The sequence below is a fragment of the Phytophthora infestans genome, genomic scaffold, assembly GCF_000142945.1.
Source record: "Phytophthora infestans T30-4 supercont1.41 genomic scaffold, whole genome shotgun sequence".
Taxonomy (NCBI): Eukaryota; Oomycota; class Peronosporomycetes; order Peronosporales; family Peronosporaceae; genus Phytophthora; species Phytophthora infestans.
In genome coordinates, this window is record NW_003303718.1 from 230,831 (window position 1) to 250,227 (window position 19,397).

A 19,397-nucleotide genomic window follows, 5' to 3' on the forward strand; every position below is an offset into this window, starting at 1 on the left:
CTTAACGGCCGGACTCTCAGAGCGCACAGAGGTCCTAGGACTGTGATCACCGTGATCACTAGCGGGCGACTGCACGCTGCCTTCTTTGTGCTCACTGGGCACTGGGCTGTGCGACCCCACAGAGCCCGCAGAAGCATCCTGAGTGCTCTCGGACTCAGCATCGTCTTCACTGCCCGAGTTGAACTCGCGTTCTACGAACCGAGGGTCGGACGGTTGTCTGAAGACGAGGGCGACGGACTGCGGCGCCTGCTTGCGCCCTTGTCCGCAGCCGCGTCACCCGAGGAACCGATCGCCTCGGAGACCACCTGAGTAGCCTCCTTGAGAGCAGAGACTTTGCCGCGAGAGTTAGTGCTCTTGGACTGCGCCTTACCGGCTGCAGCCTTGGAGCGTGTCTTAGCACCGCTCTTAGTAGTGCCACGAGGCATGTTAACGGTCGAAGTGGAGACCTAGACGAAGAGCGCACAGGTTGCTGCTCGAGGCTCTAACTGTGAAGTGAGCCTCCGCCGCGCTCGCGCGGCCAAGTCGATGGTTTTCGACTTTGAGAATGAGAGTTTGTGACGAACACCTCTTCATTCTGATTGGTCGGTAAACCGAACCTAAGTGGGGGAGGATGTAACGGGGTACGTAGCCCTAAGTGTACCCTGGCTACATGAAGTGTGACACTTCACACTTCAGGAGTATGACACGTCATACTCCGAGATATTTGGTACAAGGTACCAAGGTCGTTCAAAGCCAACCATTGGTTAAATGACATTGCATTTCTATAGGTAACTAACAGTTTGTATTAAACCCAAACTTAACCTACCTATAAATATACTCAGTTTACAATCTACCTTATTTAGGTCACTTCGCTCTCTTTATTAAAAGAGGGGACCTGTGAACTGCCGTTCACTGAGAGTTTGTATACTCTCGGAAGATAACTTCCTCTTGCGCAAGGTGCTGTGTGACCCCGTCACAAATACCTATAATCGCGTAGTTGGCTTTACTCCATTTAACCGCTTCCTTAGTTTTTTAGACGACAAATAACGTGAGTACCGACCTTAAACGCGTTCTCAACCTTATCAGATTCTTTTTGATTAAGTTTTAGATCTGACTCCATAACTTTCCCTATAGCTTCGTTGGGGGTCATACCTGTTGACCGGTGGAATGTGGAGTTATAGGTTTTGATGAAATCACTGACTAGCTTCTGGTATATACGTGTGGGGAAATCTTTGTTAGTCTCTGTTTAATGGTCCTTCTAAATCTCTCAATGTTTCCCATAGTCCCATGGTCCCCAGGCTCATTGTTAAAATGATCAATATTTTGTTTTTAAAATATTTCAGAAACTGTGCATTACAATCCCAACTCTTGGCAAATCGATCTCGCGTTTCGGGAGAAGCAACCGGTACTAACTGCTGTGAACATCAACTCTCGGATTGGGTATGCAAAGCTTCTATCTAGCAAGAATGCTTAAGTAGTGTTAGCATCAATTAAAACATTTGTACGCCTATATAAAGTGGATATCATTACGAGTGATAACAGAAGCGAGTTTATGAGGGAAGTAATTTTGAAGCCATCAAATCTTTTCATTTGGTCTTGAAATCGTTGTATATCAGCTTGACTTTGGTACCCTGTTTTAACAATTTTCAGAGTTATTTTAGGGATTTGCCTTTTGATATAGTGATTGGGCACCGATATAACCTGTTTTCGGGTCATAGTAAAGCTTGTGTAATAGTTCATTCATGAGTTCGTTGCTTTACTTAGTCGAAATGTTAGCACCTTCTAGTGTGATACGATCACGTACTACCGTTCAAATCCATCTGGGTCAAGTACATCATCATTGCGAGAATTTCCCTGTTGAATACCCTTGGCTGAAACCTTGACCTTGTATGATTCATCAGGTAGGTAGTAGATGTAGTTCTTAGATGATAACGATACCATAGCATCACCTGTCCATTCATCTTTAAATAAACCGGGTGTGCGACGGTCGAACTTTGCTACCTTGAAATTATAGTCGCGAGGGAACCAATCGTATTTGTTCTATTTGAAGGGATCACGCAGCTCAGGCTTAATGCAGTTCTAAAAAGGATTATCGCAGCTGAAAGCCATGTATGCTGAGTGTGTGTCCATTTCCTGATACTGGAAGTCGGACCTATCGAAGTAGAAGTCAATGCAATCGTAGTAGAACTGTAGCATGCGAAGTTTGGCCAGTTGGTAGATAGCAATGCTTAGATGAATAGGATTCTTGTTTTGGATACGTCGCTCTTTCATAGTGGTCTCACATGAATCGTTGAGCTCCTCCAATCCGTGGATGGTGAAGTGTTCAATTTTAGACTTTACTGCCTTATCGTCTGATTCATTTTTGACTTCCTTGTGTTTGCTCATATCCATGCCACTGAGACCAAAAGCACTGTTGTCAACAAGTTTCATCATCTCAGCAATCATAGCTTTGGATTTATCAGCATCACCGTCACGTCGAGCGTTTGATACCGCTTCCATAAATGGAGAAAATGATTTGTGGGAACTGTCCTTGATAAAGCGATAAGGTTTTGTGCTCTCCATTCCATGCGCTAGGTACCACTTAAGCAATGAGGTGCATATGAGAAATTTATCCCCAAAGAAGCTTCCAATCAGCTTGCGAGCTGGCTTGGCTCTACTTCGCTTGCGGGCCTCGTTATAGATAAACATGTGGGAACCAATAACATTTTCATCTGTACAATCAATAAGAGCATTTTTGAAGATCGGTGTCATCTCACTAAAGTACTCCTTTAGGTGATTGGGAGTACGGATGTCACACGCAAGGAATCCGAATACTTTGTCCGCCTTGATGTCTTCGATAATACCCGGATATGCTTCAATCGTAGTCAATCGACCGCATGGCATTTCATTGCCGAATGCCCATAGATATAATGCATTGGAATCGCATCCGATGATCTTCTAACAGAGTTTACCACCTCGAATCGTTGTCTCGTTGCGTTTGGCATACCTGTTGAAGATGATAGATGGTCCTCCCGCAATGGTATGCTTCATCTTAGCATAGATATATTTCTCCACCTTGCTGATGCTATATACTAGCCTGACCGAGTTGAAATCCAGTTTTTGTATTAAACCCCTTCAGAGACATATCCTTGCGAGCAACATTGCACTCAACGCAGCTGATCCAGATATTGCCATCGATATGGCCAAGCTTGTTGTTGATTCGATCGGCGGATGCTGTATCTACGGTTAGTTGCTTGTAGCACAGTCCACACAGGTATGGTTGCTGAAGTAGAAGCTTGTTGAGATGTTTGAGACTCATAATGAACTCGCGTACTGCATCAGCATCCTGGGTCTTGTATCCAGTCATACGTTTAGCTGGAAAGCTGAGAGCTTTATCAGAATTTTCGTACGGTGCTCGAGGTTCTTGAAGCAAGTCTGATACATATCCTTCTCCAAAAGCCCTAGAAGGGATACACAATCGGTAAACATGTCGAGGTCAAAGCGTTTAAATAGTTCGCGTTGGGCCTGGATAGCCTTTATGAATGGGACTACGTCGAGGTTATTGTACAAAATGAGTAGGTCCTTGATCGACTTCATCTCATAGTGTTCCCAGACGCATTGAACTCGCTTGTAGTCCCCATCGCTGATGCTTGTACCTCGAAGTTTACTATCGAACGCTAATTTTGGTGGGATCTCAGTTTCATGGAGTACATCGAATGAAGTAATGTACTCGTACGGAAATATACCCTTACCAAGCCCACAGACGCATCAAACTTTGTTATCACATTTACCGTTCCCAAGATATGTACTGAGGTACTTGCTATAGCTGGTTCCAGCAGGAACGTAGGTGCTAATGTCAAGCATTTTCATATTCGAAGTCGCGATGCACATGTAAGATAGGTTCTTGATGACTGATTTGATATTGTCTGTTCCAATCACGGCAAACAAGTCGCTCTTGATAAGGTTAATATCATATCTACCAGAATTAAAAACCAAGAACTGGTACCTGATCGATGGTCTACTTTAGCTTTAGATAGTCGGAACGCTTCTTTCCGAAGCCGATCTTGCTATGGAAATCGAAGAAGCTCGCAAAATCTCCTACCTTAATCCACTTATCGATATCACCAGTGTTGTACTTGATACCAGGTTGAACTCCCGGGATCTCAATACCAGCTAAAACATGGGCATTAATTATCTTGCGAAGCAACGTCTCATATTTGGAGACGTTGTATCGCTGAGTCTTGTCGCCTATATATTCAATGTACTCAAACATTTCTTTTAGCAAAGCATTCGGATTGTCATTGACGAAACAATGCACTTCCTCGGTTAAGCTATCGGTTACTGATACGGATACAGGGATATGCTCGTTTGTAAAGACAGTATTTTTCTCGTGCTTGACTCCAGTAGGCTTTAGAATGGCCTCAAAGTCATAGACGGTGAAGTGATCCACGTACTGCTCAACATTCCTGATATAATACTTCTTAAGCATTGAACCAATGGTATTCGAAGCCGGTCGATAAATCGTTGGTTGAGCTGGGAACGACTCATTATTGACAAGCTCGCATTTATTGATAATATGATTTTTAAGCCTTTCTGAGCTGGCGAAACCATATCACATTTTCCACATTGGTATTTACGCTGAAGTATATCCAAGTTTTTGATGTAGAGAGCATGATTCTCGTGTGAGAGAATGTTAATCGAATCGTACTCTTTGTCGGAAAGCCGAATGCAATCAACTTTTCAATAATCAATATCCATTGTGAAGACGTTGATACCAAGCTGGAAACATTCCTCAAGTTCATCGAACTGGAGAATATCAATAGGCTTGAACGTTCGGTAAAACACTAGGGTATAGTTAATACCCTTGAAAGAGCAATACTGCTTGAAAGCATGCTTTACCAAAGCCTGAATTCTCCGTGGCGGAACGGGAGGTTACATCCAGCGCACAGAGACAAAAAAGGCCTTTTTTTGGTTCGTCCCGCTTCTGAAAGGGACATTTACCTCCAGACTCCACAACGAACGCACACTCTCCCATTGGCTAAAATACGTCCGTTTCATTTCTCTCACGTGTTGCTTGCCATTTACAAAAAGACTGACCACCGTACACATGACCTTGTCGTCGCGTTCCAGCATGCATCGTTGCAGCTGCAGCAGCCCTTTTCGGAACAGAAGTCCTGCCGCCGCCCATGACGGACCTGCAGGACGTAAAGGTCGATGGAGAGGACTTGTTGCCCGATAGTGGCCGCAACTGGAGCCCGGACGTGCTGCTGGAGCTCGTGAAGATATGACGCTGTGTCCTGGCGCATCCGGACTGGAGTCGCGTGCAGTGGGGCGATTCGACCTAGTCTAATGTGTTGGGAGTGCTATGAGCTGGGAATATGGGGTGTGCTGCTCCTGCGCTGCACCATCAAGGCGACGATTCTTCGTGGGTCCACCGCATCAGTCAAGACAGAGTACGTAGTACTGATTGCATTAAATTCTGCGCTGAGGTTAAATATGAATGTGCTGGACTTATACGCAGTTGTGTCGTACCTTGTGAATCGGAAATACGTTTACACTGGATGGAAAGTGGGCAAGCCACAGCATATTTGCAGTGACTTTAACATGAGAGCTCTTTATCGCTTGCTCTTGGATTACACTGACCATCATGCTTGCCGAGAAGGCTGTCTCCGTAAATGTTTGCCCCTGATCCCTGCTACTGATAGTCATGAGTTGAAGGTGATCAACCTTGCAGCGGTGATGGTAACGGAAAGAGAATATGAGACGAGGTTATTGAGTTTTTGAGTTATTGTTTTCTGCCATTGTTGAATCTTCCTGCTCGAGAGCTCGTCATCTCCGCTGGCACCCATGAGTTGGCGGTCAATGGTGTGGTAACAAAGCCTCGTGCCGTTTAAAGTTGAGGGAGGAGATGCCGATCTTCAACGAGGTAGGAAGGTGGTGCTTGACGTCTGGATGAAAAGGTATAAAGGTTTGGTAATTCAGCTGGCAATGATTCTTGGTTTTGCTTCTTTTAATTCTCCGACGTGTATATCCGCAGCGAATATTCCTAAAGAAGACCTGGCAAGAGTCAACAAGGTATCGTTAGCATTATTTTGCACTGGTTAGCCTCATCTAATACGACTCCGTGTTGTGAAACGTTCCTTACCTATGATATCCAGCATGATATCACAAGAACTCGCTATCCGTCGTGCTCAACACCGTTGGCGACAATCTGCAAGCTTTCAGCGGTGACTCCCCAAGCACGTACACACCAGGGACAATCAATACTCCTGCTTCTTCGACTTCCTGGCTTGTAAATCTGCATGTTCTTGCGTTGTGCCCAGGCTTGTTGCACTTCGTGCAGTAGTATGCACCTCTGTCTGGTGTGCTCGCAGACGTGATGTTGGATGCGAAAAACTTGTAAATGGTAGGAGTAGCATCGTGTTCATCGTACCCTTCTTCAACTATCGCATCTGTGCATTGCTGCTTCGTGGACGGCAGCTTGGCCTCTTCGCCCCTACTAAGAATCCGCTTTTCACCCCGCTGATTGTCACCAACTCTAGCTCTGCGCGTTCCTCCAGCTTGTCGGTAACGTGGTGCTGGTAACACATAACTACTTGCGGTCGTCATTTCATTAACGGGCAAGCTAATCTTCACCGCACACATTGCAACACGCATGTTGCGGACTAAATATGCTGGGTGAAAATACTGTAGCACATTATACACAGGAATCTTGCCAGGATTGCGTCTCTCCAAGTCAAAGAGAACAGCCTGGATATGGCGACACGGAATTTCTAATTGTTCCGAAACGCGGCACGGCCGACATTTCCCCGAAATCATGTTGGTCTCAAACATTTTCGTTGCCGAAGCAACATCGCTGCGGTCAAATGGGTCGAATACATAAAAGCAGCCGATTTGAGACGGCAACACTGTAAGCTTCGCAACATGCTTCTGTTCGGCGTCGAATAGCTTCTGAGCATGTGGTGTGATGTCAAATTGCTCAGCAACCCAACTTTGTGCAGTCTCTAACAAAGCATGGTGATTCTCTACAGCTCGCAAGCAGTAAGCTCTCAAAGCTCTATTCACAAGGTTGTTGCGGGCTCGCTTCCAAGATAAGCCGTTGTTATCACCTTCTACTCCGCTGGTTGAACGCACACCAAAAAGAGGAAGGCCGGATCCATAAGAAGACGTATCTTTCCAATTCTCCTTGAGCCACGCAGTTTCACCTTCGCTCAAATCACTGTTGCCCAAGACTGTCCAGCTAGTCGGGTGAATCTTCTGCAGGTACGTCCACACAAATTCCTCCGTGGGTTTTCCACCACTACCTGACGGTATTCCAACCGGAAACATCTCCTTCAAAGTTTCGATGTTCCGTTCATATTCACGTACTGTGCGAGCCGATTGCAAGCGCATTATGTGCTGATTGACATTGTCTTTTCTCACATCGACCTTCTCGAATTTGTCGACGGTGTTAAACCGAATGTGAACTGCACAAAACTTGAGATGCACGTGTAAGCCTAAACGTTGGAGCTCTTCCTGAGCGCCAAGCTGTTTCCCACGATCCGAGAAGGTCGGTCGGTCATGTAGCAATACTCCTGCTGCAATGCAGTTTGCAAAAAACCAAACAAAATTGTCAATGGTCTCTTTGTGAACGTACGCGACAGCAACAGGTATAATCCTCTTGTTGCCGTCCTTTCCAACTAATGTCAAACAAACGCCATTATACTTTTCGTGTTTCATGTGGGTTCCGTCACACTCCCACACAGGAAGTCCTGAACTTTCAAAGTTGGACCGATTGAAAGAAAAGAACGATAGAAACGACCCGAATCATCGAGCTGGCAACACACATGCGAACCTTCGTTTTGTTCTGCGAACAACGCCATGTATGCTGGGAGCGCCTTGAATTCTTCGTTTGTATCGCTTTCCAATCTACTCAAAGCAGAACTGATAGCTCGGTAAAGCACAGAATGCTTCTTCGAAACATTGATGTGCTCGACAGACTCCAAATTGTTGATAACTCGAGTCTTTGACGAACTATGGCCCTCCAAAATGGCCGCTCGAAATCCGTCCAAGCGCTCGATTTGACCTCTATTTGGGTTGGCCGTGCTACAACAGCATTGAGCATGTTGAAGATTCAATTTCGAAGTGTACCAAAAGTTGTCTGGAACAAAGCTGAGCTTGGTCACCGGTCGCTTACGTTTACTCTTCGTTTCTAATCTCACTCGTTTCCGTGATAAGACAACGAACCACTGACAGCCCCTCGCAGAACAAACCCATTTCCTGTAGTTTCCAGGGTTGTTCTCGAGCCGTACAGACTTGTTTGTATTCAGTGCAAAGTCATTGATAAATTTCCTAGCAATATCAGCATTTGCGAAAGCAATGTGGAGGGAAATATCGTTGTAGCCATACTCTCCCAATAAGTCAATCGGCATTTTACTTCTCCAGCGTGAATTCCTGTATGTTGTGCCTAGCTACGTACTCCTATCTTCCTAAAAACAACTTTTGAAACGGACGTATTTTAACCAATGGGAGAGTGTGCGTTCGTTGTGGAGTTTGAGCTGCTTCGTTGTGGAGTCTGGAGGTAAATATCCTTGTGGAAGGCGATACAATGGAAGACGCATTTGTTGTATATCTTTGGGAAGTTGATGGCACGGATAACTTTAGAGATTATTGCTTCGCTATCACCTAATGCTTGCTCTCGATGATGCAGAAAAATCTTAAACCCGGTGTGGCCTTAGCCATGTGCCCAGATCTGGGGTAATTAAGTTTATCAGCCAGTTCCATGGACCGAATCTCCAAAATTACCTTACGAGCATCACTTCTGCTGCTAATAGCAACAGGTGTGTTGAACACAGGGGTATTACTGAGATTTGGGTGGAAGTATCTTGTATCAGATTCATCTGTTTTGCTAACAAGAACATAGACGAGGGCAATGTTGACTTTGTAAGCACTTGTCTGACTCTCAAGAACGTTTTCAAGCTTGTCATAGAACTCACTACGGTGGAATCCTTCGTATAGGTGCGATTCCATGTGTTGCCCTTGTAAAAGCGATAGTGAGGGTCAGTCTTATAGTCTGAGGATAAGTTCTTCTCCAGTCGCTTGAGACTGACCTTGTACTGCTTCGCTACAAGCCCTAAGTTTTTGGTGCGCGATAAGTTGCTCACATACACCATCTTACCGGTCCTACCGCGAACCTTAACTCGGTAGCTGCTTCCCCATTTAATCGCTCGGATATTTAATCTTTTTAGACCTTCAAGCTCGTATGCAAACATAGCCGTTGTATATATCGTTCGCTATATTTTTCTTCGTGAAATGACTATATATTTTAGAAATTTTGTATCAGGATTGACTTTATATCGTAGCCATCGACAAATGGGTTTTAATTAATTAATTGCCATACCCTTCTAACGAGTTCATTCGTATGAATGCTATTGGGGTAGGGTTTTCAAGTGCTTATTCGTGTGTCCATCCCATTGGCTATATTGGGCTTGACTTTTTATCTTCGATTTTTTTTTAATTAATTAGGTAAGTTCGGTTTCAGTGCTAATTTCGTTGTCGCTTTGATTATGTTCGATTTTGGGCTTCCGCTTGCAAGCACGAATGTGCTCACTGTTGTTATCGTCGTCGCTCTTTTGATAGGACAATCGTGCTTCGCGTGTGCGCTGGTAGTAGCGCTTTTGTGCTGCATTGATGCGCTCCAGTATTGCTAACGTGAGTACGCCATCCTTGTATATTACTAACTTTATATTTATCAGATCAAATAGCAAAGAATTAAGAGTTGCACGACTCAATAACATCATTCATTACTTTTTTTTCTCCTCATGCTACGTGATCCTTGTTGTGGAAGGGTTTGTCGGTGAGCTTCATCAGCGGGAAGTAGCGAAGATATTGTCCCGTACCCGGGAATGCAGGGGTCGTTCCAGCAGCGTGCACCAGATGCGAAGAAGGTAAAGTCCGTGTTAAAGCACACGGGGTCCTACAGTATCAAGTAGGAACTGTTCAAGCGCTGACGGCGAGGTACTGTTGGTGCAGAGGGGATCGTGAAGACCTTGAGGAGGGAGTTTGCACTTGCGACGCCAGCTTCAAGGACGGATGACACGAACTATATAGTGTCTTGAGTATCGAGTCAACCGGGTGTCACGTTGGGTTAGAAGTCATGTCCAGGAATACAGGTGAGCGTAGGAGAAGGGGTGTCATCCTCATGAGCGCGATCGACCCTTTCCCCGTTTTAGCCCGGCGCATTAGTTTCTCAGTCGTATATTTCCCACCTACTACAAAGAACAAGGAACCAAGTTTACTTTTCACTGTTTACTGCTCGTTACCGCTCTACAACTACATCCCGCTCCTCGCTCGCCCCACACAAGGCCCCGCTCTACAAACAGCCGCGGACTGCCCGACCCTGGTTAGTCGCGCGGCCGGAGGCGCCGCGCGAAGAGGAGGAGTGCAACATTTGGTGGAGAAGCAGGGTAGTCTGCTTGCTGGAGAAGGCGTTGTCTGGTGAGAGTTGGACGAGCTACGACCACTAAGATGGAAGATCCGAGGTGGACCCAGCACCGTTGGGGCTGGGGGTCCGAGAAGTCTCAGCCGTCAATCGGCTGGTGGAACAGTCCTGGATGCGTGTTTTCAAGTCGACAACACGGGGACGGTGCCATCCCGTCGTACCGTGGTTGTTCTATCGTCGATGTGGTCACGATGCCTGATGGCAGCGTCCATGTAATCCTTCCACACTATTTGTATTCGTCGCTTGCTGTATGCGGTGGAAGTGTCTTACGCAGAGGCAATCTACTATTACCGAACGGCCAAGTACTTCTACCAGCATTCGGACTGCTGGAACAACCAACCCAACACACTCAGAAGGTGTTCCCATCCCAGCCAATTTGGACACAGACACCACCCAGCCAATTTACATCGAGGAGCGCTTACAATTTGGCAGAACGGTATACAGCGCGTCACGGGGTGAGTGGAACGTTTCAGGAGGTGTGTGAATCGATTATAAATGGAGCGCGTGTGACTGAAGAAGTGGAACAAGAACAGTCATCGATCAGAGAACGGTCGGAGCCCGTATATTACAATGCGCCAATGGTCCCAGGTGCTCGTGAAGACTGGAGTGGGGAACGAGAATATGGGGTAGAAAAAGTAACCGGAAGGGTGCAACAACAATTCTTTCTTCGCAAGGAGATGGAGTCTGCCAGATACGATGCGACAGTGTTCCAGAACACTCCTGGTGCATTAAGTGTTTAATCGCAAGACTGTGAAGAAGCAATAAGTGGAGATAGCTATGAAGAATTGGCTGAAGTAGCTACTGTTAGGAGAACGGTACTGGTAGCGCAAGAACCAGAGAAGCCTGCTATGAAGAACGATGGCGAAGTTCGAGAACCCGCAACCAAAGGCACTAACACGCGCGCGACAGATTCCGCGGTGGGTGGTGAACACGGCTCGTCCGTCTGCATATTTCAAAATGGGTTCGAAAAGCGTTCCGTCGCTGAGGAAGAGATCGTCGAAAAGAACAGTAGGACGGTAGGCTCTGAAGGTGATGTCAAATTTCATCATAAGTGGGTTAGCTCGGTCCTCGAAGTCGACACTCCTAACGAAGAAGAGGACCACCGGGGTCGCATTTCGAGTCGCAACAATCTGACTGTGGTCAAGGAAGTCAAAGCGAAGGTGCTATGCACAAAGAACGCTACATCAGCGACGGTAGGAGAACGGAGCACTTACGGAGAAGTCGATGCGGACGATCCCGTCGACGATGTGCATAAGAAGTTTACTTCTAACCGTGACGTAGTAAACACTACCGGCGTGATACAAGGAGATCCGTACACTTATGGAGACGTTGACGCGGACGGTCCCGTCGACGAAGTACTTAAGGAGAACACGCTTAACCGTGACGTAGTGAACACTACCGGTGTAATGCAAGGATATCCGGACACTTATGGAGAAGTCGACGCGGCCGGTCCCGTCGACGAAGTGCTTAAGAAGTTCACTTCTAACCGTGATGTAGTGAGCACTACCGGCGTGATGCAAGGATATCCGGACACTTATGGAGACGTTGACGCGGACGGTCCCGTCGACGAAGTGCTTAAGAGAAACACGCTTAACCGTGACGTAGGGAACACCACCGGTGTGATGCAAGAAGATCGGAGCGCTTACGGAGAGGTCGAAGCGGGCGATCCCGTCGATGTGGGTAGGAAGGAGAACAGTTGCAATAAGAAGACCAAGGTTGAAGACGACTTGGATATGGAGAAGGTGATGAGGATAATTCCGTCAAACCCCAAGTTGGCAATGAAGGAGGATCTGAGTACCCTTGTTAATGGAATGGTTACGGAGGTAGCCAAGGAGAGCAGGGGGTGTGACAATGAGTTTTGCTCGGAACGCTTCAAGCGACCACTAGCCGCGCTGGATGAAAGGTCCGACGATCGAGACGTTGGAGGTGGAATCGTGAACCATGCTGTTATCTGGGTAGCAAGTGTACTCAAGAAGGAAGTGTTCGCGTGGTACCAGCAGGCGACGCGTCTCAAGATAGCATATGATACGGGCGCGATGGTACTGGCGTTTGCTGCCGCCGAGATCACGACGATAAGTCTGTTCCTAACCGTGCTGCTAATGTTTCTGTTCCCCGGGCTTTACTTCATCGCCTCCGGTGCACCGTTCGCCGAGGTCGGCAAACTTCAAGTGGGGGAGAATGTCCCGTACCCGGGAATGCAGGGGTCGTTCCAGCAGCGTGCACCAGATGCGAAGAAGGTAAAGTCCGTGTTAAAGCACACGGGGTCCTACAGTATCAAGTAGGAACTGTTCAAGCGCTGACGGCGAGGTACTGTTGGTGCAGAGGGGATCGTGAAGACCTTGAGGAGGGAGTTTGCACTTGCGACGCCAGCTTCAAGGACGGATGACACGAACTATATAGTGTCTTGAGTATCGAGTCAACCGGGTGTCACGTTGGGTTGGAAGTCATGTCCAGGAATACAGGTGAGCGTAGGAGAAGGGGTGTCATCCTCATGAGCGCGATCGACCCTTTCCCCGTTTTAGCCCGGCGCATTAGTTTCTCAGTCGTATATTTCCCACCTACTACAAAGAACAAGGAACCAAGTTTACTTTTCACTGTTTACTGCTCGTTACCGCTCTACACCTACATCCCGCTCCTCGCTCGCCCCACACAAGGCCCCGCTCTACAAACAGCCGCGGACTGACCCTGGTTAGTCGCGCGGCCGGAGGCGCCGCGCGAAGGGGAGTTGTGCGACAATAGCTCGGTCGAATCTTGTCGCTGAAGTTCAGCGGTAGAAGCCTGCTCAACCAATTCTTGTTGCGGAACCTCGGCTGAATGATAGGCCATTGTTCGCTGTTGAGCTTGTAACGGTGTATCGTTCGTCGCTTCATCGATCATGTCGTCAAGCTTTGCTTTCCAACATTGCGATAATGACAGAATTACCCCCACCGCAATGTCAGCACCAATCATCCGGCACACGATAAGCGATCGGCCAGGAGCTATTAGATATCCTTTTTCGTCTGTTGGGTTTTCTCCAAAGGCTAAAACAATGATTGTAATGATCGCCAAAATGACAGATATGAAGCATTGTACGTTGGTGATCCATCGTCTGTACCCCGCTCTGAAGAGAAATTAGCAACATCATCTCCAAATAGGGTGAGAATACGTACGCTTATATTTCAGCGCTCTGAAACCGGTTTTGCCAATGCCAACGCGAACATGACTTTGTACCACCACCAGTACACTCACAGGGCCTCTCCCTTCTGCTTCTTCGGCTTCATCCACTCCGCCAACATCCCTATCCGACAACCCCACACGCCGTAGCCTCGCTCGCGCCGCTCCCAGCAGCTTCAAATCACTCGTATCGCTAACACCTTCCATCACGTCTTTCTCCGTCAGCCACGCCCCAGCGCCTTTCTCCGTCTTCGCCAGGAAGAGCTGCAGGTTCTTCGCAGCGACATTCCTTAGCGTTGGGTCATCCAAGTCCTTCTCCTTGATCTTCGCCTTCAATGCTGACACAGACGCGGCCTCCACCGAGAAAGCTCTCCCCGCCACACCAACAATCGCACGGGTAGCAAGTATATCCGCATCCCTGACCTAGAAGCAAAACCCTTGTTGTTTGCCAGCCTAACAGACGTAAATGTAGTCCTAACATGAAAATAACTAGCCGTCTTCAAAACTTGATTAAAACCTTGACGTACAAGCAACAAGTCAACCAATCGGCTTACAATAGGTTGAGATTCGATGATAAAAAATCTTTTGATGAAAATTTTAGCAATTACCCACCTCCAATATAGTTTTCAATATCGTTTAGAGGACCCATTAGAGTCTCTGAAAGCCGAGTATGACGAGCTGAAAGGCGAGCTTAAATTAGGTAACGATAATCCTTCGATCACTAACCAGCTCAAATCCCTATCGGTGGACATGCAATCCAAAGGTTGCAAAAAAAATATGTTTTTACATTTTCGTTTTCAACATCAGTAATAAACATTGCAATACAGGACTAATCAATCATATGGTATTTGGACCAAGTATCGCAATAAATACATTAGCCCCACTTCGATGTATACCTACATTTTGTATGCCATTAAGTATTGCAGAATATTTTACATATTTATTAAGTATTGGAAGGAAGAAGGAGCAATAATAAGTTATTCCATACAAAAAATAGTTTTTATGATATTAGTTTTTTCAACCTTTGCTTATTGATGATAAAGCGTTTATTGTGCTTTGCAGATAAAATGTCCATCCGTTTTATAGCCTAGATCGAGCATGGTCGTAGCATAAAACCACGCGTAAAAATGAGATGGGAAGAGGCAGGCATCCTTTTATCGGCCAGTCTACCGTCTTACCCCGCATCAACCGCCTAGGCCTTCAATTCGATTTGTTTTGCTGGGTCGAAGTGCATGGTACCCTCGATTTGAAGACATGCACAAATAGAGCGTACACCTAACAGCACCAGTAGCAGATGTGTGGTGTAGTAGAACACACAAATATCGTCAGATGTGGATTCCTTACACAAACCACAACGAATCGCCGAGTTAGGTCGGCGGTTGTATGGCCTGCGCAGAGGGTGGTCCCCTCGCGGTCCGGCCCTTCCGGGACAGACGAGTGGCTCGCTTCCACTCGGTTCCGACTAACCAAGTCAGATCACTTCCGAGGCTCCGCCGAGTTTGGTTCGGCTGAGCTCGTTCACAACCCTGTGCCCTCCACCAAAGGATGGACGACGGCGCGCGAGCGCTTTTACAGGTCACCGAGCGCAGAGGCTGCTCAGCTAGAAGTGTTACGGCACCCGGGCTATCCGACGTACCGGCCCGCTGAGTATGCGGGACTTTCTTTCGCGCGTAGCGAGACTTTGTCCTACCCGGACCGACCTAATCTCTTGGCGCTACCAGTCAATACCCTACAAGCAATGCCTCTCGAGTATTGACGGCAGGCATAATTTAGCCCTATGCAGGGACTTACCGGAAAAGTGTACACGTGTCTTGGACTAGAGAAAATTCTGCTCTGTTATCTTCTGGGAGCCCTTTCGGCTCCCTCTATTTAATCCTATGCTTCTCATACAAATATCTAATGAAATGTAGTCGTTTTGGATCTCTACCGACCCTTCAGCTGAGTTCCGGCGACCGTTGAGCTCAGCGGCTGTCCGGATAGTATATCCGGACAGATCGCCGAGTACTTACCGTGATCCTTGGCTCCTAAGCTCTGGGCTATCAGACCGAACCGATTCTTGACCTAAAGTAGGTCGGCGTATGGTCGAATCTGGAAATCCCTACACCACAACTGCCCCGGTTATGATACGAGCCGAGCTGGTGAGTGTCTTAATCCTTCATTTTGTTCTGCCACCGTTGGTCCGTACTCGGCTGATGACGTCTCGCGGCTCCCCACCACCTTCTTTGGTACGTTCGTTGCTTCCGCTGTCACTCACTTGGCAGCTCCTTACTCTTCGCATGTTGTTCCAGCACAGCCCGTGGCACCATCCTTCTTCTCCAACTCCTCGTCGAGGGGAAGGCGTGCCAGCTGAGTCGATTCCTCGACCCGTCGGTACTCGTGGGGTCAGCGACCGGCATGAAGCTGGGCTGGTTGACTTGACAACTTCCCATGAGTCTGACGCGGAGTCGGCAGAGTCTTCTCGCGTGCGCCTTCCTGGTCCACCGAGCTTGCCGGGCGACACCACTTCGGGCGCCACCAATCAGCCAAGCTCGGCTGCTCCAGTGAGTCTTGACTCCCTCATGGCCAGAATTAACGAGCAAGGGCATGATCGCCGAGAAGAATCGACCTTCTTGGCGAGGCTCATGGCTTACGAATTTACTCGTTCCGTGGAGCCCTCCGATCCCGTGCAGCGGCGAGCGATTTTGCATGCTGCTTCCGCAAGTTCCCAAGGGATGACGTCTGCTACGACGCCACGCCCCCAATCGTCGAGTCCGCTGAGCTCTTCCCAGTTGTCTCCGTCGGGTTCAACTCACTTGGAATCCGGATCGCCGACTTTTTAGTTTTCTTCCTTTGACTAGGCGTCCCGTAGGTATCGTTCAGGACTTCATTTCGTAATTATTCAGTATATGTAGTTTCGACACAGTAGTATTCCGTCTCAACTCGGCCTGTGTCGTCCGCTGAGTTGGTGTAACTTTTGGTGCAATAGCTGTTAATCCTCATCTGCAACTTGCACCATTTGCAGACGGTTTTCGCGCTTCTTCTGTCGTAGATAGTCAAACAGGAGACCCCCACATGACAAATTCGACAGTGGTTCCCAAGTAGGCTCATCGTAGCCGACCCACTTAACTTTAAACTTCCGTTGTGATCGTGACGTACTTGTGGATAATGGTAGCTCATCGTCGAGAATTGCTTCGACTTCATACTGGTTTGTACTTGTGTCTGGTTCCCAGCTGTCTCCAGGCAGTAGTTCTTCATCAAAGTCAAATCGCTGAGTCTCTTCGAGGTCGGCGATTAGCCTCGTCTTTGGTCTTCCGCCGAGTTTGGTGACTGCCTTCAGACGTGATACATGGGCCACTGGGTAGAACCTATATCCACTCTTGTCGGGTAACTCCAATTCATAGGCGAATTCTTCCACCTTCTTCTTCACCCTGAATGGTCCATGCCATCGGTGGGCTAACTTCTTGGTCAGGCCCGACTTGACTCGCTCCATAAACAACCAGACTTGATCTCCTTCTTTGAACAAGGATTTGGTGGATTCATCGCCTGGTTCTGCAACTTCATCTTCGTCATCTGCTGTGTTGGGAATGGATCTTTTCTCCTTCTTGCTCAACGCTTCGTTGTACTCTCGAGCTCGTCGTGCTTTCTCTCGCACTTGGAACTCAGCTGCTAATCGAAGTGCCACTTCTCGTTGTCTGTTCGCTTCTCGGCGCCACTCGACTGCGTTCGCCGAGTTGACTGGGCGTCCCTGTCCACGTCGTATTGAACTCGTCATAGCCTTGAGTGTAGACTTGGCGTCCCAACCATGCACCAGATAGAAAGGGGTTTCTCGCCGAGTCGAATCTCTTGAGTTGTTGATAGCGTGTACCATCTTCTCGGCGATGTCATCCCAGTCGGCTTGAAGTGGGTCTTCTACGTAGACCCGTATAGTCTGAACCATTGTCTTGACTGACCTCTCTTGTTGACCGTTGGCTTGTGGTCGGTAACTCAGCGTAGTCCTCAATCTCGACTGCATCATCTTGGAGAACTTTTGGAACACTTCACTCATAAACCTTGGATCTCGGTCGTGCCGTATCAGAGACGGAGCCCCGAACTGCCTGAAGACGCATTCCTCAAATACCTTGGCCACTTCGAGTGCTCCGGTGTCATTCATAGCCTTAGCGATAACGAACCCCGTGAAGTGGTCCTGGAACAGCAGCAGTGCAGTATTGCCCCGCTGAGTTCGAGGAAGGGGAATCACGAAATTCATTGACACAACTTGGAATGGATGGTCTGACACCACATTTCCCGGCGAATAACCTCTCAACTGTGGCTTGCTCTTACTAGTATTGCAGTCCTCACAGGCCCTAACATGTTTCACCACGTCGGCGTAAAGACCAATCCAGTAGTAGTCGGCTTTGACTCGGTGATACGTTCTGACGATGCCTTGATGGCCTCCTTCGATCGAGTTGTGGCAGTTATGAAGTATTTCGTCGACCATGGTTGACGGAATCACCAATCTCAATGAGAGGTTCGGTTCGCCGAGTTCGCCTAGTCGGCGGGCTTCATCTCGGCGGTACAACAGGCCGTCTTCGCTGAGTACAAAGACTTCTGCGACTTTGCCGGCATTCTGAGCTCGACGGTGTGTAAGGTCCTCCAATACACCTCTCAGGTACGCCTTCAGATCGGCCCACCTGAGTTCTTCATCTTGTGCCTTCGCGATTCGTCGTCTCCGCTCAGTCTGTACCGTCACTGGATCAATGTCGTTGGCATTCTGAGCTGTCTGGGCTGACTCCATCTGCGACCCTGTTTCGACACTCGGGGTCGTGTGGTTAATCCGCCGAGTCGACGCCCTGCTGACTTGTTCGAATTCATCTCCACTGCTTTCAAACGCGGATTCTCCAGGATTTGTAGACATGGCTTCATGATCCTGACTTCCACCTCTTGCTCTAGCCGAGTCTTCATCCAGCTCGTCCTCAAAGTGAACTCGGCGTACTCGGCTACGAGTGACTGCCGTGACAATCGGTGTTTCCGCTGGGTTGTCTGTGGCGCACAGGTCTTCGGCTACGCGGTTAATCATTCTCAGCTCTGCTTTCCTATCCGTCCCAAGAATTACTCGTCCAGCTTTAGCTTCCAGTGCTTCTGTAGCGAGAGAATCAGCCGCTGCGTTATAGTGTCGCGCTATGTGTCGATACCGGACCGAGTTGAGTTGTTTCGTGAGATCCTTGTGCCGAGCTAGTTCCACTTGCAACGTTTCCTTCTTGCATGCTATCACCCCCATGGATTGCTGGATTGCAAGCCGGGAGTCACCCACGATAATCAGATCGGTTATCCCTCGGTCAATCGCCGCCAAGACTCCATTGTTCATGCCGGTGTACTCGGCGATGTTGACTGTGGTGGACGACAGGTACGCACTCGCAGCAATCTCAATGTCCCAATTCGGAAGGCGCCACAGTATCCACGAGCAACTGCCATACCCGCCGTATTTAGCCGTCTTCGCTGAGCCATCAAATGACAGCACGCATCCTGCAAAGTCAGCTGGTATACGGGCATATAGCAGCGCTGGGTCCATTCGAACTGTCGCCGAGTTCTTGGAGGGAGGTGCCACGTGCTTCAAGGAATCGTCGAGTCCGATAAACGGGGTTATCGACGCCTGGAGCAACTGGGCGAAGTCTACATCTCGCTCACGTACTCGCTTCACCTTCAAATCATAGGGCGACAACATAACTGCGAAGCTGACTGCGCGACCGTACAGCGACTTTGACTTAAACACCCACTCCAACGTGGAGAAACGGGTGTAGACGTGAAGCGTCTTTCCCGCCAAGAGAGTGTAGCACACTTTCAGCAATTG

General features: G+C 48.1%; 2 protein-coding genes and 1 pseudogene across 2 annotated transcripts; 1 reads left to right on the plus strand and 2 right to left on the minus strand.

The window, feature by feature from the left end:
- Window positions 1–5,066: 5,066 nt before the first annotated feature.
- PITG_15991 (uncharacterized protein) lies at window positions 5,067–5,704 on the plus strand (the record flags this gene model as incomplete). The annotated part of the gene is made up of 2 exons (XM_002897730.1): window positions 5,067–5,411; window positions 5,480–5,704. The coding sequence occupies one exon, from the start codon at window positions 5,145–5,147 to the stop codon at window positions 5,244–5,246; it is 102 nt and encodes a 33-aa protein (XP_002897776.1).
- Window positions 5,705–5,984: 280 nt separating this feature from the next.
- On the minus strand, window positions 5,985–8,753 carry PITG_15992 (uncharacterized protein; the record flags this gene model as incomplete). Its single annotated transcript, XM_002897731.1, has 5 exons — window positions 5,985–6,015; window positions 6,104–6,909; window positions 7,093–7,424; window positions 7,793–8,043; window positions 8,743–8,753. The coding sequence occupies 4 exons, from the start codon at window positions 8,751–8,753 to the stop codon at window positions 6,124–6,126; spliced, it is 1,380 nt and encodes a 459-aa protein (XP_002897777.1).
- A 4,912-nt stretch (window positions 8,754–13,665) lies between these two features.
- Window positions 13,666–13,984, minus strand: PITG_23064 (annotated as a pseudogene; the record flags this gene model as incomplete).
- Between the last annotated feature and the right edge of the window lie 5,413 nt (window positions 13,985–19,397).